Source organism: Pollachius pollachius (assembly GCF_949987615.1).
Source record: "Pollachius pollachius genome assembly, chromosome: 13".
NCBI lineage: Eukaryota > Metazoa > Chordata > Actinopteri > Gadiformes > Gadidae > Pollachius > Pollachius pollachius.
This window is the reverse complement of record NC_136946.1, coordinates 19,825,102-19,838,990: the sequence shown is the minus strand read 5'-3', so window position 1 is coordinate 19,838,990 and position 13,889 is coordinate 19,825,102. Positions and strand designations below refer to the sequence as shown.

The 13,889-nt window shown below is 45.3% G+C and overlaps 3 protein-coding genes across 3 annotated transcripts; 1 reads left to right on the top strand and 2 right to left on the bottom strand.

Annotated features, from left to right (window-relative positions):
• The first annotated feature begins 41 nt into the window (after nucleotides 1-41).
• On the top strand, nucleotides 42-2,087 carry rbm48 (RNA binding motif protein 48). The gene is made up of 5 exons (XM_079748928.1): nucleotides 42-175; nucleotides 467-657; nucleotides 766-911; nucleotides 1,089-1,654; nucleotides 1,940-2,087. The coding sequence occupies exons 1-5, from the start codon at nucleotides 50-52 to the stop codon at nucleotides 2,003-2,005; spliced, it is 1,095 nt and encodes a 364-aa protein (XP_079605054.1). The 5' UTR covers nucleotides 42-49; the 3' UTR covers nucleotides 2,006-2,087.
• A 69-nt stretch (nucleotides 2,088-2,156) lies between these two features.
• Nucleotides 2,157-3,649, bottom strand: clxn (calaxin; the record flags this gene model as incomplete). The annotated part of the gene is made up of 6 exons (XM_079748931.1): nucleotides 2,157-2,207; nucleotides 2,293-2,397; nucleotides 2,725-2,876; nucleotides 2,950-3,054; nucleotides 3,238-3,396; nucleotides 3,583-3,649. The coding sequence occupies 6 exons, from the start codon at nucleotides 3,647-3,649 to the stop codon at nucleotides 2,157-2,159; spliced, it is 639 nt and encodes a 212-aa protein (XP_079605057.1).
• Nucleotides 3,650-4,967: 1,318 nt separating this feature from the next.
• On the bottom strand, nucleotides 4,968-11,848 carry sytl1 (synaptotagmin-like 1). The gene is made up of 20 exons (XM_079749648.1): nucleotides 11,709-11,848; nucleotides 11,289-11,364; nucleotides 11,021-11,144; nucleotides 10,439-10,590; nucleotides 10,205-10,328; nucleotides 10,044-10,101; nucleotides 9,817-9,853; nucleotides 9,675-9,715; nucleotides 9,499-9,532; nucleotides 9,344-9,384; nucleotides 9,058-9,094; nucleotides 8,925-8,965; nucleotides 8,585-8,701; nucleotides 8,221-8,387; nucleotides 7,893-7,995; nucleotides 7,534-7,695; nucleotides 6,815-6,893; nucleotides 6,566-6,665; nucleotides 5,703-5,908; nucleotides 4,968-5,402 (listed from the first exon to the last, which is right to left on the bottom strand). Exons 3-20 carry the CDS (start codon nucleotides 11,140-11,142, stop codon nucleotides 5,260-5,262), a joined length of 1,764 nt encoding a protein of 587 aa, XP_079605774.1. The 5' UTR covers nucleotides 11,143-11,144; nucleotides 11,289-11,364; nucleotides 11,709-11,848; the 3' UTR covers nucleotides 4,968-5,259.
• Between the last annotated feature and the right edge of the window lie 2,041 nt (nucleotides 11,849-13,889).

Sequence of the window (13,889 nt, the reverse complement as noted above, 5' to 3'; positions counted from 1 at the left end):
AAGCAAATCCCTTATTTTGAAAGCAAACATTGGACGTCCTTCCCCAGACATGGCGGCCCCTGTCCATAAAGCAGACTGCTGGAAAACCCCTGAAATCTACAAACATCACGAACAGAGAAAAGTTTGTATTTCTCGACCAAAATATCGAGATGGTAGGAAAGCTAAAGCGGTAAAGGTAAGGAAGCCGGCTTAATCTCAACATATGAGTAAGAGGGAATCGTGAAAGAGCCTTATAACGTCACGGATATATGTAATCACAAATCCCAACATGAAGAGTTTAATTGTAATTAATTGTAATTTACATATAATGCTTAAGAATACCAATAACGTAAACGACTGTCGTTAGCGTCAATTTAAAATCGGGCTTGGTTTGTATTGTGTTGTCAAAAGCCAGTAGGGGAGAGTTAATGTAACATATGTATGTGTTTGCTAGGACCAGTCTCGCAGTCTTTATATTTCTGCCCAGGTTTACACCATCAACCTAGAGTCACGCTACCTGATGGTGCAAGGCGTCCCAGCCATCGGGGTGATGCCTGAACTGATCCAGCGCTGCGCCCTGTACGGGGTCATCGAGGAGTACAGGCCCCTGGACGAGTACCCCGCTGAAGAATTCACAGAGGTCTACCTCGTCAAGTTCCAGAAGCTCACCAGTGCAAGGTTAGGACGGTGTTTTGTTTATGGTTCACTGCTGGAAAATACTACTTTGCCATCCTGACCACATGAATGGTACGATTAGTAAAGGAGAAACTGTTGCTGTTGTTTCAGGGCTGCTAAGCGGCACCTAGATGAAAAGAGCTTCTATGGGGGTGTGCTCCACGTGTGTTATGTTCCCGAGTATGAAACCGTGGAGGACACCAGGCTGAAGTTACAAGACCGACGTAGATACGTGATGAGGACATGCCAACATATAGGTTTGTTGCACCTGAATATGTGAATCATTAAATATTATACCAATATGAATTGGTATAAATGTGTAATACTAATGTGAATAAGTATAAACATTTAATGGCATTCTATGTACATTATGTACACTGAATTAAATAAAACAAAGAAATGTAATGTTTTTTTTTGCCATTATCATTTTATAGCTAGAGAAAGGGAGCACACGAAAGAAGCCACCGAGGAGGACCCCAAACCACCTGACCCCGCCCCCCAATCGGAGAGGTCCTCCAGATCAACTGATGAAAAACGTCCTGCTGCTGCTGCTGCTGTCTACACCCCAGCCCCACCGAGCACCAGCCATTACCTGGGCTTTCCATCACTGCCGTTCCCACCTCAGGAAGACTGTTGCTACAGACGCAACACAACTCAAGCCGGACCGTCAGAGGACAAAATGGGGTCGTTACACAACGCGTTCCGTGACACCGCACCGTCTGACACGACGGGAACCAGCACGGGGGTCCAAAGTCAAGACACAGAGACACGGGTGACTCCGAAGCTAGCCTCTGCGGCGATGTTTGTACCGAGGACCACACATTTGGAGAACAGGAAGCGTAGGCTGCAGGAGCCCCGTGACCCGCTGTTGTTGTCATATGACGTCGTGGGGGAGAACTCTCCTCTCGTTGGTCCTCAGCTCCCGGAACCACCCCGATTGGACATGGAGGATGAATCACTGAACACGACAGTCCACCAGATCAGGAACACACTGAAACAGGTAGCCGCTTTCGAAATGGTTGTCGTTATTTGATTGAATGATGTTCATACATTAAGCTATGATCTATTGAGGCGCCCTGGTGGCTCACCAGGTAGAGCGTGTACCATTGAGGCTCAGTCCTGAACACAGTGACCCGGGTTCGATTCCTGCCCGCGGTCCTTTGCTGCATGTCCTCCCCTCTATCTTCCATACCTTCCTGTCTATCTCACTCCATAATAAAGCGTTAAAAAAAAGCTATAGACTATTAATAACTACTAATATAATTATTATTTTGTTTCTACTTAGGTGGACTCAGTTACTGCAAACAAACCAGCGAAGGTTAAGAAGACTAAGCCTCGCCGCAGGATTTGAGATCTTCCTCTTGTGGTGTTTTGCAGAGACTTTTATCACCCATCCAGACTATTTATACATTTATTTTTGCACTTCTGTTAGAGAAATATGAACACATTTTTTGAATATATTTTTATTAAAACAAAAGAAATTCACATTCCATACTAATTCTTCATCGTTCCGACGGATCTTGGAAAGCTTCCTGCTCAAACACCAGTATACTCTAAAAACAAGAAAGGTTTGAGTATTATGTCAAGAAGGAATATTGAAAATGAGATCCAAAGACATCAGTTTTATTTGATTGACACCTTGGCGTCAGGGAGACACGTTCCGAAGGCTTCAAGTAATAGGTTCTCTTCTTTGACTGCCTTCTCAAAGTCTATAAAAGAGAGTCTGCCGTCATGGTCATGGTCCTGTGGGCGGGAAAAATTACAATTCATGAATCTTTTCTTGTGATCTAGACCAGCCCTTCAGAAAGCAAATTTTGTGATAAGCAGCCTGCCAGTTAATTTATAAAGCCCCCTTCATACACATAGGTTGTTCAGAACACCTGACACATGCAGAATCACAATGAAAGACTCTTGAAGGTTCAGTCAACGGAAATAATTTAAATGAGCGATCTAAGATTAATATAATTCAATTTGATAGATTTATTTTTGTATTTCTGACAATGAATGTCAAAAGTGTGGCCAATCCATATTTGAATTCCGAGTAAGATCCCGGTAGAGCTTCACCCATACCATCTTCTTGACCGTGATCTCCACCAGGTCTTTGATGCCCTCGTCGGGGTCTTCCTCCGTCAGCTGCCTGATCAGACTGTTCTTCAACATGTGAAACATCTCCTCCCGGGAGATGAAGCCATCGCCATTCAAGTCATACACGTCAAAGCAGTCTGGTCACAGAAACGAAACAACTGGGTTATTACCTTATTTCTTATTATCCTTGAAAGTATGCTTGTATATTACATTTGATTTTTTCGGCCAAGGTCCCACGAAGGAAAACAGACAGTCCCTCAGTCCACTCTCTGACACTGACGAAGCTGTCGTTGTCCTTATCAAACGCCCGAAAAACTATAAGAAAACACAAACCACAACTAACGGTATTTGATCAATGTCACTCACGTTATCTCTGAACACAATGGTTTGCATTTAATTTACGTTACTATTGTAGCTGTTAATATTGAATTACACTTTTTTTTTATTAAATGTGATAACCTTTAGAAATCTGTCCTAATCTAGCAATACTGGTCCTACCTCCATCCATGAGCATGTCATCAGTCATCCCGAAGGTGTTGTGCAGGATGCTCCTGAACCTCCCTCTGTCCAGGCCGTGCACAGCCCGTCCTGACGCCGCCACGTCCCCCATCAGTCCGTTGAAGAGCCGAATCAGGCACTCCACTTCGGTTTTATTGACTGTGTGAACACGTGCTCATGTGAAATCTTGATATACAGAAGTAACGTGGACATTTTGCATTCATGTCTATACATCGTGCTTACATTAGCAGATTAGCCAATTAAGCGTAATAACGGAAAGTTCACTAAATTCCAGACCTTAGTCGGCCTATATGTTAAATTAAATGCTTATCTCCCGTTACTTACAGTGTTTCACTTGTTTGGATATCGTTTCTGCAAGATTCTGTATTAGTTTTCTATTCAGAGAAGACATTTCTGCTGTTCACCGGCGGACCGCAAGCGCGCACCGGTTCTGTGGTCATGCCGTCTCCATAGCAACCAGTCTATAACAGTGTTGCCAGATTGGGCAGGAAATCTGGCACAATCTGGAAACACTCTCTACACCCCACTTTGCTGGTGGCGAATCTTTTTTTCGTATGATAGCAGCGGCAAGTACAGCCTTTTTCGCCTCTGATTGGTTAGGATGGCTCGCCTCCGATTGGTTATGGTAATGGTGTGATCCAGAGCCATAAAGAGAGTTATCTCTATCACTCCAGTGTTACCCATGGACCTATCCAGATGCCTCGGACACAAGCCTTCCGAGTTGCACTTGTGACGTAATTTCCGGTCTCGGAGCACTTATTGCGTTCCCGTTCGTCTTTATGATTGTGTCATGAAATTGGTTAGTCGTTGTTTATTGTTAGTTACATAAGCCTCTTTAGAAAATCAACTCGAAAACAAACACAACTTTACATTGATTTGCACAATGCACGCACAGCAAGACCGTGCAATGCATAAATTAGTGACCGGAATAAAGTAGCAATGTAATCAAGTGTGCAAGAGCATTTCAAATCGACATTAAAATGACCAAAATGGTACAAATACAAAGAAATAAATCTCTTTACGAGCGCAGCCAGTTTTGTTGAGTCATCACTGAGCTCATGGTGTGATCCAGATACCTCGGACACCAGCCTTCCGAGTTGGAAGTGGGGAAATCTCCCAGCTTTCTTGCGGCATTTCACGGAGGCACGCCCTCTTTTTGTCTTCATCTCGGGATTCTGAGTAGGCCGAGTGCAGTGATGATGCTCTCAACAAAAATGTTGGCGCCCGTAAAGATATTTATTTTCCTTGTATTTGTACCACATTCCTCAAAAGGTCTCTGCACGGCCCTGTAGAAAAGATGCGAGATGAATCGCCCAAGGTGTGTGCCCACGAAGGCGACCGTGAACCCAGAGGTCTGTAGAAGCGCCAACTGAACGGGGACGGCAGCTTACTCGACCGCAGTTGGATAATCCTCAGATGGTTGTGAAACCAGTGCCGAGTATTAGCCTAGAGTGGACTCAAACATATTTTCATGCCTACGATCACATGCCTTCCACACACACACACACACACACACACACACACACACACACACACACACACACACACACACACACACACACATATTGACTTATGTACATTACCTCATTAACCCAGTTTGAACCTAATAAAATAATATCTTCAGGGTAGGTTATTGGTAGGATAGACAGTAAATATTCCTTTGGCAACTCAGAGTACACATGCAGCTTTCCAAACAAGTTTTTTGAAGGCATAATATTTATTCACTAATGTACAGAAATAGGCCTATCAGCAAGGAATTCATGGCATAAAGCCTTTGACAGATCAATGCACACATTTGCAACACATGAAATGCCAATGAAAGACCAAGCCTAGTTATATAATCACTTTACTGTAAATACTTGACTAATGCCCATTAGTATATCTTTGTGGTATTTGTGAAAGATGAAGTTAGAAAAACAGGCACAAAAACATAACTTGAAATGCGGCGGCCGTGAGCTACTTTTAGTTAACTTGATTTGTAGTGTTTGTGTTTAAAGAGATTCAATTGTTCTGTAGTAATATGTTTGTTCTTATTGGAAGTGAGGCGTCAATCCACTTCTGGGGGTTTTCCATCATTGAGTCCCAAACGGCCATCTCTTCTTTTGTTGAGTCCATCCAGACCACGTCTTCACCGTAGCTCCGACCTGCCATATGTATTCACCACACACACTTGTTTGTTTCAAGTATATAAATAATATTCCATTGTATCCCAATAATGTTTATCTGTATGTAAGTGTTTGTGTATGTGTGTGTGTGTGTTTACACAATCTCTGGAGCCATAGTGTTAATCATTCTCATAATCCAGGTGAGAGGTCACATGCAAGCCCCCCCTCACCTTACCTGTCTCCTCCTCTGACTGGCTAATCAGATTCAAGTCCTTCTATTTTATTCCGTTCTCATTGGTCTACCTCTGTCATCCATGCCAGCGTTGGTGTCTCACTCACCGGTCCCGGGGCTCAGCCGAACCCCCCCCAGGGGGCGTGTCTTCAGGCCGTCCCGCTGCCACACCGTCAGCTCGGCGCAGGCCTCCCGCAGGTCGCTGGTGTGGAAGCCGTCGTACACCATGGTGTGGTTGTAGGCGGGGCTTATAGAGTGCTTCACCACTCGCGTCTTCTGGCCGCTCTGACGGCTGGCGTCCGGAAGGATGTAGCTGGGGGGGGGGGGTGGACAGAGGGCGCGTAGGGTTGGACGTGAGGTAGGGGACAGAGGAGCTAAGAAGGTACCTTTGAGGCCTCCAGATACGGGAATGAGGACTGATATGGGAGACTGTCTGGGCTGAGAGGAAAGGGATGCATTGGGGAGAATGGAACCATGAGGGGGTGTATTCCCCTCTGTCTCTACTGCAACTGTTTGCATCCCCACCAATACAAATAAACTAGAAAATACTGACCTGTTTTTCTTCTGCCCAGTGGTAGTTTTTTCTAAACCAAGGCACACATCACTTGAACCTTTTCAGTATTTACTCCAATTTGAAATGCATGCTTTGTTTTTCCTATTCTACATAACATTTACATTCAGGGGATTTTGCTGACACTTTTATCCAAAGCAACTTACAACCATTCACTCACTCATTCACAGACTGATGGCTGAATCAATCATGCAGGGCGACAGCCAGCTCGTCAGGAGCAGTCAGGGTGAGGTCTCTTGCTCAGGGACACCTCGACACGAGTTTGAGCCGGGGATTGAACTAGCAACCTTCTGGTTACCAGTCGACCCGCTCTACCTCCTAAGCTACTGCAGTGATGAGATCACCCACGGTTTACCCACGGCCAATAATCCGTCACATTATCCGATTCACTATACCGACCTTTTGACGAAGGAGTCTACGGCGCCGCCTTTGATGGACAGAAGACCTTGTGCTTCTCGGAGCCATATATGAAGCTCCCCTGTCAGAGGCAAACCCCCGCCTTCACACACAAACACACACACACACCATTATTTTCTTCACCACTTTTAATGTCCTGTGTTATCTTTTCTATTCATTAAGTAGATGATTCAAATGTGTATGTGTGTGAACGAGAGGGTGACTGTGCATGTGTAATTCTGTGTCGCTCACCCTCAGATCCCTGTGGGATGAACTTAACAGAGAACACAATGATCCCACGACTACTAATGTCATCTGGACTCAACTGAACCTGAGAGAATGGGTGAGCGTGGTTTCAAAGAGAGAGAGAGAGAGAGAGAGAGAGAGAGAGAGAGAGAGAGAGAGAGAGAGAGAGAGAGAGAGAGAGAGAGAGAGAGAGAGAGAGAGAGAGAGAGAGAGAGAGAGAGAGAGAGAATACACTTTGTAGGAAGGGGAGGAGAAGAGCAAGAAAGAGAGAATACACTTGGAAAGAAGGGGAGGAGGAGAGTGAGTGAAAGTGAAATGGAGAGAGACAGGAGCAGAAGGGGAAGAGAGAGAAAAAAAAGAATTGCGGTTACGTAAAGCCTTTGTTAAGATTCAGAGCATGTCTTACTCTGCGTCTCTCCCTGCCCCTCAGCACTCCTCCAGGGCTGTCTATTATGTGTCCTTGGGCCGGCTGGGGAAGAATGATGCTTGCAGAAAGTCAACCTAATGTCTTGAATGAATGAACATGCACATTTGATCAAGCGTATTTATGTACATGTGTCTGTTTGCGTGAGGGTGTGTGTGTTTACGTGAGTGAGTGTGAAAATTTGTTTGTCGCATGTTGACAGGCATGTGACATACACTGATTTAAATATATAAACACAGACAGAGACATATGTTAACACACAGACACACACACACACACACAGGTGTGTGCTTCGACCTACCCGTGGCTGGAGGGGGTGCCACTGGGGCTGGCTGGAGGCCCAGTCCCAGGAGGCCAGCAGGACCTCTACCTCCCCTAGGAAGATGTTCCTCCCCAGGGCCTCGGCGTGCCACACGGAGAGGTTCAGAGTCCGGCCCCGCAGCTCCCCGACCGGTACCTTGTACTGGGTACACCACCAGCACACACACACACTCAATGGACTCCACGATTCACCAGCCAGTGCAACCAGCCACCGAGGATTGTGAATGTGCAGCAGCATTGTAGACGTATTTTGTACATTGATGGTTAAATACTAAACAGGGATCGTTCAATCCAATTCATAATTTGTACAATACAGGTGCTTTGAGTGTCCGAACTCACTTTGAGTGTTTGATCGTAGACGGGGCTCTGTGTGTTCTTCTTGACCTTTGTTTTCTTCTTACTGTGAGACGATTTATCCGGCAAGAGATAGGCTTTGACATAACTGTGAAACAACAGTCACAGGCACGCAAACGCACACGCACACACACACACACGTCAGAAATCTGGGGAAATGTCAGTCTCAACACACTCAATCACAGATACACACAAAAACACACCAACGCATCAACATGTAGCATTTGTGATTATGTAAGTGTTAACTTGTGGAACTTTTATGCAAGACATCACACACACACACACACACACACACACTAAGTCCAACACTTACGGGTCAGAACGATTTTTGCGAGCTGTGGCCAGGTCCTCACAGCGGCACACAGAGACCAGAAGCTCCTCCCTCTGGGTGTGGTAGACCAATGAGAACTGCAGACGTCCCCTCACCTCCACGGCGCCAAACTCCCCGGTGCTGAACAGACTCATCATACTGCCGCCAACCTACAGGACACACACACACTCTACGTCATCGCCATGGTATGAGTCATCATACGTCAGTAAAGTCATCAGTTGATTTAGGCTTTGTGTGTGTGTGTGTGTGTGTGTGTGTGTGTGTGTGTGTGTGTGTGTGTGTGTGTGTGTGTGTGTGTGTGTGTGTGTGTGTGTGTGTGTGTGTGTGCGCGCGCCTGCCACCACACCGTGTAGCTGGAGTACAGGCTGCTGACAGAGCCGCTTGTTCTGAGGGAGGCTGAGACGGGATCAGTGTGGCCACTGGACAGGGAGTCTGTGTCCCCGTTGTGTCCTTCAGAGTCCTCCTACACACACACACACACACACACACACACACACACACACACAAACACACACACAAACACTCTGTTTGTGCCTCATAACTAGGCTTGTTGTTCCACATATAGAGGGAGACGTTGTCAAATTCAAAGCATAGGCAAATACATACTAATAGTAGCAGGACATGGTTGACGTTCTACTTCCTTATTTGATACATGTCTGAGAGAAAGAGAGGTGTGATGTAGCTACCTCTGTGGTCGCCACATGGCTGTTAATTCGGTGCTCACTCTCTGGTGGAGCAAAAGGCAAGCGTGAGATGACATGAGAGAGGAAGCGAGAGAGACACAGAGACACAGATGAGGAGTGATGGAACTGGTATTACCTGAAGACAAGGAAACGCCATCTTTCTCCTTAACTTCCTGGAATAGAAAATCCCCAAAAGTAAGGATAAAGAAAATTTGCCTGCTTCCAACACACACGCACACACACACACACACACACACACACACACACACACACACACACACACACACACACACACACACACACACACACGTTTTCCTCTACCAGAGTATTAAGCCCAGTATTCAAAACATGTAATAAACACATTGCTGCTACTTCTAAGTATATACTGTATGGTATGTGGGAGAGATGTGTGACATAGATACCTCTGCTGTGGATGAGGGACTGTTACTTCTGTGTTCCGACCCTGGTTGAGGCCAGTACAGAGCAGTAGAGAGAGAGAGAGACCATTAGGAAGAGAAGGACAATGAGGAAGAGAGGGATAGTCAGATAAAAGCGACAACGTAGGAATGGGTACTACCTGAAGACAAGGAGGTGTCATCGCTGCCCTTAACCTTTTGGAATACAAATAGAAAACAAGATTTCTGTACCTGTAAGCATGGACTTATACAAACCAATCTACCTGGGGCCCCTTTGCAACCCACACTCCCTTTTAATCAAGTAGCATCCCATTGAAGAGAAGTGGGATGTAGTTACCTCTGGTGACGGTGGATGGTCGTTAGTTGAGTTTTCACACTCTAGATGACGACAAATAGCAAGATAAAGAGACCATTAAAGAGAAGGACAATGAGGCAGAACGAGAGAGACCGGAGCACAAATGTGTAGGAATGGGAAGTACCTGTGGACAAGGAGGGTTCATCTTTGCTCTGAACGTTCTGGAATGGAAACGCAAAATAAATAATCCTCACTAATGTCTCAATGTACATACGGCGCAATAAGAATACGCCTGCGTATGTTACATCTGCAAGCACACACACACACACACACACACACACACACACACACACACACACACACACACACACACACACACACACACACACACACCCACACACACACACACACCTGTGTTTGTCTGGCCTTTGTTCTTGGTGCGGGTGCAGGCGTGATGCGTTCCTGATGCCTAGAACCAGGGGTTGGTACTGAGATTATAAATGCAAATACAACATGTGCCAATACATTACAAACAGACTCAGCATCCATCTATCAGCTTTGTGGGGACTCACTGGTCATCTTTCTGCTCCTCCTGGTCCTCCCCCAGCCTCTGCTCCACCTCTGGGGTCAGGCTGCTGAGGGCAGCGGGGGGGGTTTCCTTCCCCTGTCCATCAAACATATCAGCCAGTGGCACTTCTTTTGACACACAAACACACACACACACACACACACACACACACAATGTTACCACTCCTCCTGAGGACGACAACAACAACAAACATCCCCCTTCATGCTTGACCTCTGACCTTTGCCCTTTGACTTCCTGCGGCGGATGGAGGAGTGGACCAGGTCAGCCCCCGGCTTGGCACAGCGGTGGCGCTTGCTGCGCTCCTCGCTGAACCAGGACCCAGACAGGGTCCGCAGGCGCACGGGGTTCACCTCCGTCTCCTGCAGGCTCCTGCAACAGTCCAGACGCACAACACCAACCTGCTGATCAGCGGCCACCAGGTCAAAGGGCATGTGGTCTTTGTTGTTGCTATTGACTGTATTTTCCGATAGAATCACAGAAGATTTTTGTTGATGGGGCCCATTTGATGACAACACAAAAAAAGACACCTTAACACAAGTTGAGAACATTCCCTTGACATAACTGTAATATTCATTATATGTATTATTATGAATAATCACTACACACATACACATAGTTTCTCCCATTACGGTATTAACTTCAGTTCACGTTTCTGTTTATTAAGCCCAAGTGTGGTATTCTGACTAGACTAAAGCTGTTTCCAGTTCCCTTCTACAGAGCAAGCAAAGGGTTGATGCATGTGTGCTGTGTAGGACTTGATAGGCCGCCTAGGAAGTCCTACTAAGCAGTCACCTCTGACCTTACGCGGCCCTCATCGCGTCGCCGCAGCTCAGAGTCCCGCAGTAGAACCTCCAAGATGGCCTCCTGTTCGTGCTCAGTCAGGTGACCCAGGTCGAGGGAGTCTTCCCTGTCTCTCTCCATCGCTGCACAACAGACACACAGCAGCAACAGAGCAGTCACAAAAGGCTTTATTACATCCCCTTACTAAAAATGAATATATCTATGATAGCGTAACATTCTCTGTGTCAGTCAGTCATTCAGATGTTTACTGCATATTTCAAACTCACTTCCTTGTGCTCGAGGCAGCTCACTTCAGAGCGATAAACGCATGCGTGGACAAACTCTGCTGCCGCGGTTGGTTAGCTGTTGAAAGATTGGAGAAAAGCTCAACAGGATATGACAGCAGGTGGTTACCTGCACCGAACAACAACAACAACAGATCCTGGCAGTCTGTGTTAAAAAGTGTAAAAAAAATAAAGCTTGATTCCCGTACAGTGAGGTGACACATCAACACTTAAAGCATTCCAAATCAGACCGACCGAGAGAGAGTGGACACCTGTCGCCGCTCTCTCGCTCTCTCTCTGTCTCTCTGTCTCTCTCTCGCTCTCTCTCTCTGTTTTTCATACTTTTTTAAGCGTTAATAAGCTGCACTCTAAAAAAAATAAACTCTAAAGAAACTATAAAAATAACCTAGACGGACAAGTTACCTTCATTGATATTGTCCACGGTGAAAAGCTGGTATCCGCTGCAATGACAGCGCGAACTGCTAGGCAAGTGAGAGCTGTTTGAAGTCAGTTTCCTCTGGTGGAGATTGACAGTCTGCTCAGCAGACGGAGTTGAACACGCCCTCTTAACTCTGACCTGAAGCAGCTTCTTACCAGCGTGACGAGGGGAGGAAAGGGCTCCTAGTTTGCTGAAGAGTAAATCAGCGATTGCAAGCGAGTTCATGTGTGAGCAGGGTTTGAAGGGGCGTGTTTAATTAGAAGTAGAACTTCACTTGTCCGTTCGTATGCGTTACTCGGAGGGATGTATGCAACTTCGTTCCTGCGTGGTGTCCACGCCTCCTAAACACACATAAGCTGCTTTACTATGTACACACACACATACACATGCACGCTCACGCGCGCGCGCACACACACACACACACACACACACACACACACACACACACACACACGCAGTACACCAGCAGCAGTTGAGCACGGTCTCAAATTCAGAGCTAGTTTCAAAGCAATCAAAATCAAAAATGTGCTGCAAGGTTATCATAGACGCTCGGTGCCGTTGCTGAGATATTTCACATTTGAACGCAGCCTTATTGATCTCACTAAAAACTTTGAATGTGTGCTACAAGGTTATCATAGACGCTCGGTGCCGTTGCCGAGATATTGTACATTTGAACTCAGCCTAATTGATCTCACTAAAAAGTTTTTTTGGTGGGTGATTTAACAAATATAAATATATTGTGTTTTACTACCTGCAGGAAGTTAAACACAGTAAATTCGAGGTGCATTGTAATGATACTTTGTTCATGCATACATATTATTGTAGGCTACTTCAAATATTTGGTCAAAAGGAGTGGAGGATTCTCACCAGATCTAGTCTCAATCGAACCCACATGTTATAAGTCATGTTATGTCACAACTAGAGCAATTATTTACCCAGAGCAAACAAAAAGTTGCAACAATTTGGGCTTAACTCAATGAAATAGCAAGCCATTAAAGTATTAATTAACAATGAAACATTAATTAATTCATGGCCTTAAAATTCTTTCTAAAGATGAAGGTTTGGCATATGATCTGTGACCCTCTCAACATGCCCATCGCAACCCACTTATGGGGGCCAAACCACTTGTGAAACACTCAAGCCAACATACAACCACTTGTATTTTATTCTCTCCCTCAACCAAGTTGTTTTAATTATGAATCTCCTTTACTGCGTGTGGGATTCGGGCGAGGAATGGACAGGCCGAATAGTGAATGGACTGAATTCACTTCTTTGTTACTGCGTTTGGATGGAAGCCATGTTCTTGCCACTCCTCTGCCAAATTTGTCCCTATTCATTAGGGGCCCGTCCAGCCTGCTCCATCGTGGTCAGGCCAAGGTTTTGTCAAACAGTCCGGCTAGCAGTTATCTTTATTCTTGTTTGTCGAACGTCATTCTTATCTTGAGGTCTTGAAAACAATGTGGACACACCCACCCAGATTACAAATTGCATACACACCATTTCTGTAAGAAACGTTGCATACGCAACGCATTACAATTTGAATGCGCACCAGAGACTTAACTTATTTTTCATGTGTAGTCAGTATGTGTCAGTCATTATCAGATGATAATGATCATCAGCAATATATTCAAATGAAGATTGGTGGATATTTAGCCTGTAATCGAGTGGATATTTTTGGTAATATAGAGGTCTAATGTTATGATCTAAAATGCTTTGAAATGTTATACTTTATATTCAACCCCAATATACTTTATAGTTTATATTGTTATGAGTTGTAGGACAAAAAATGAACACAGAAAGCTATTATTTAAAGGCTGTTTATAAAACCGATATGGACCAGCTTGGGTCACACGCCAAACCACGCACAATAATTGTTGTGTCGGTCCCTCGGCTCCAGTAGCCGGAAAAAAGAAATGGTGAGAAATACAGAGCAACTTGAGAGATGCAAATGAAGAACAAACCAAACGGGAGAGTGAGTTTATTTGCTGTCACTCTCGTATTACACTCAAAGTCAATTCAACAGCGACAGACGCACTTCACTTCCTGAACACAAATCACTAGACACACATTAAACACGTTCACGCAGATTATGGTGAGTGCGGTTGACATATTCAAATAAGCCTCTGAGTCAAGCTGGGTGACAACACATCCAAAGGGAGTTTGAA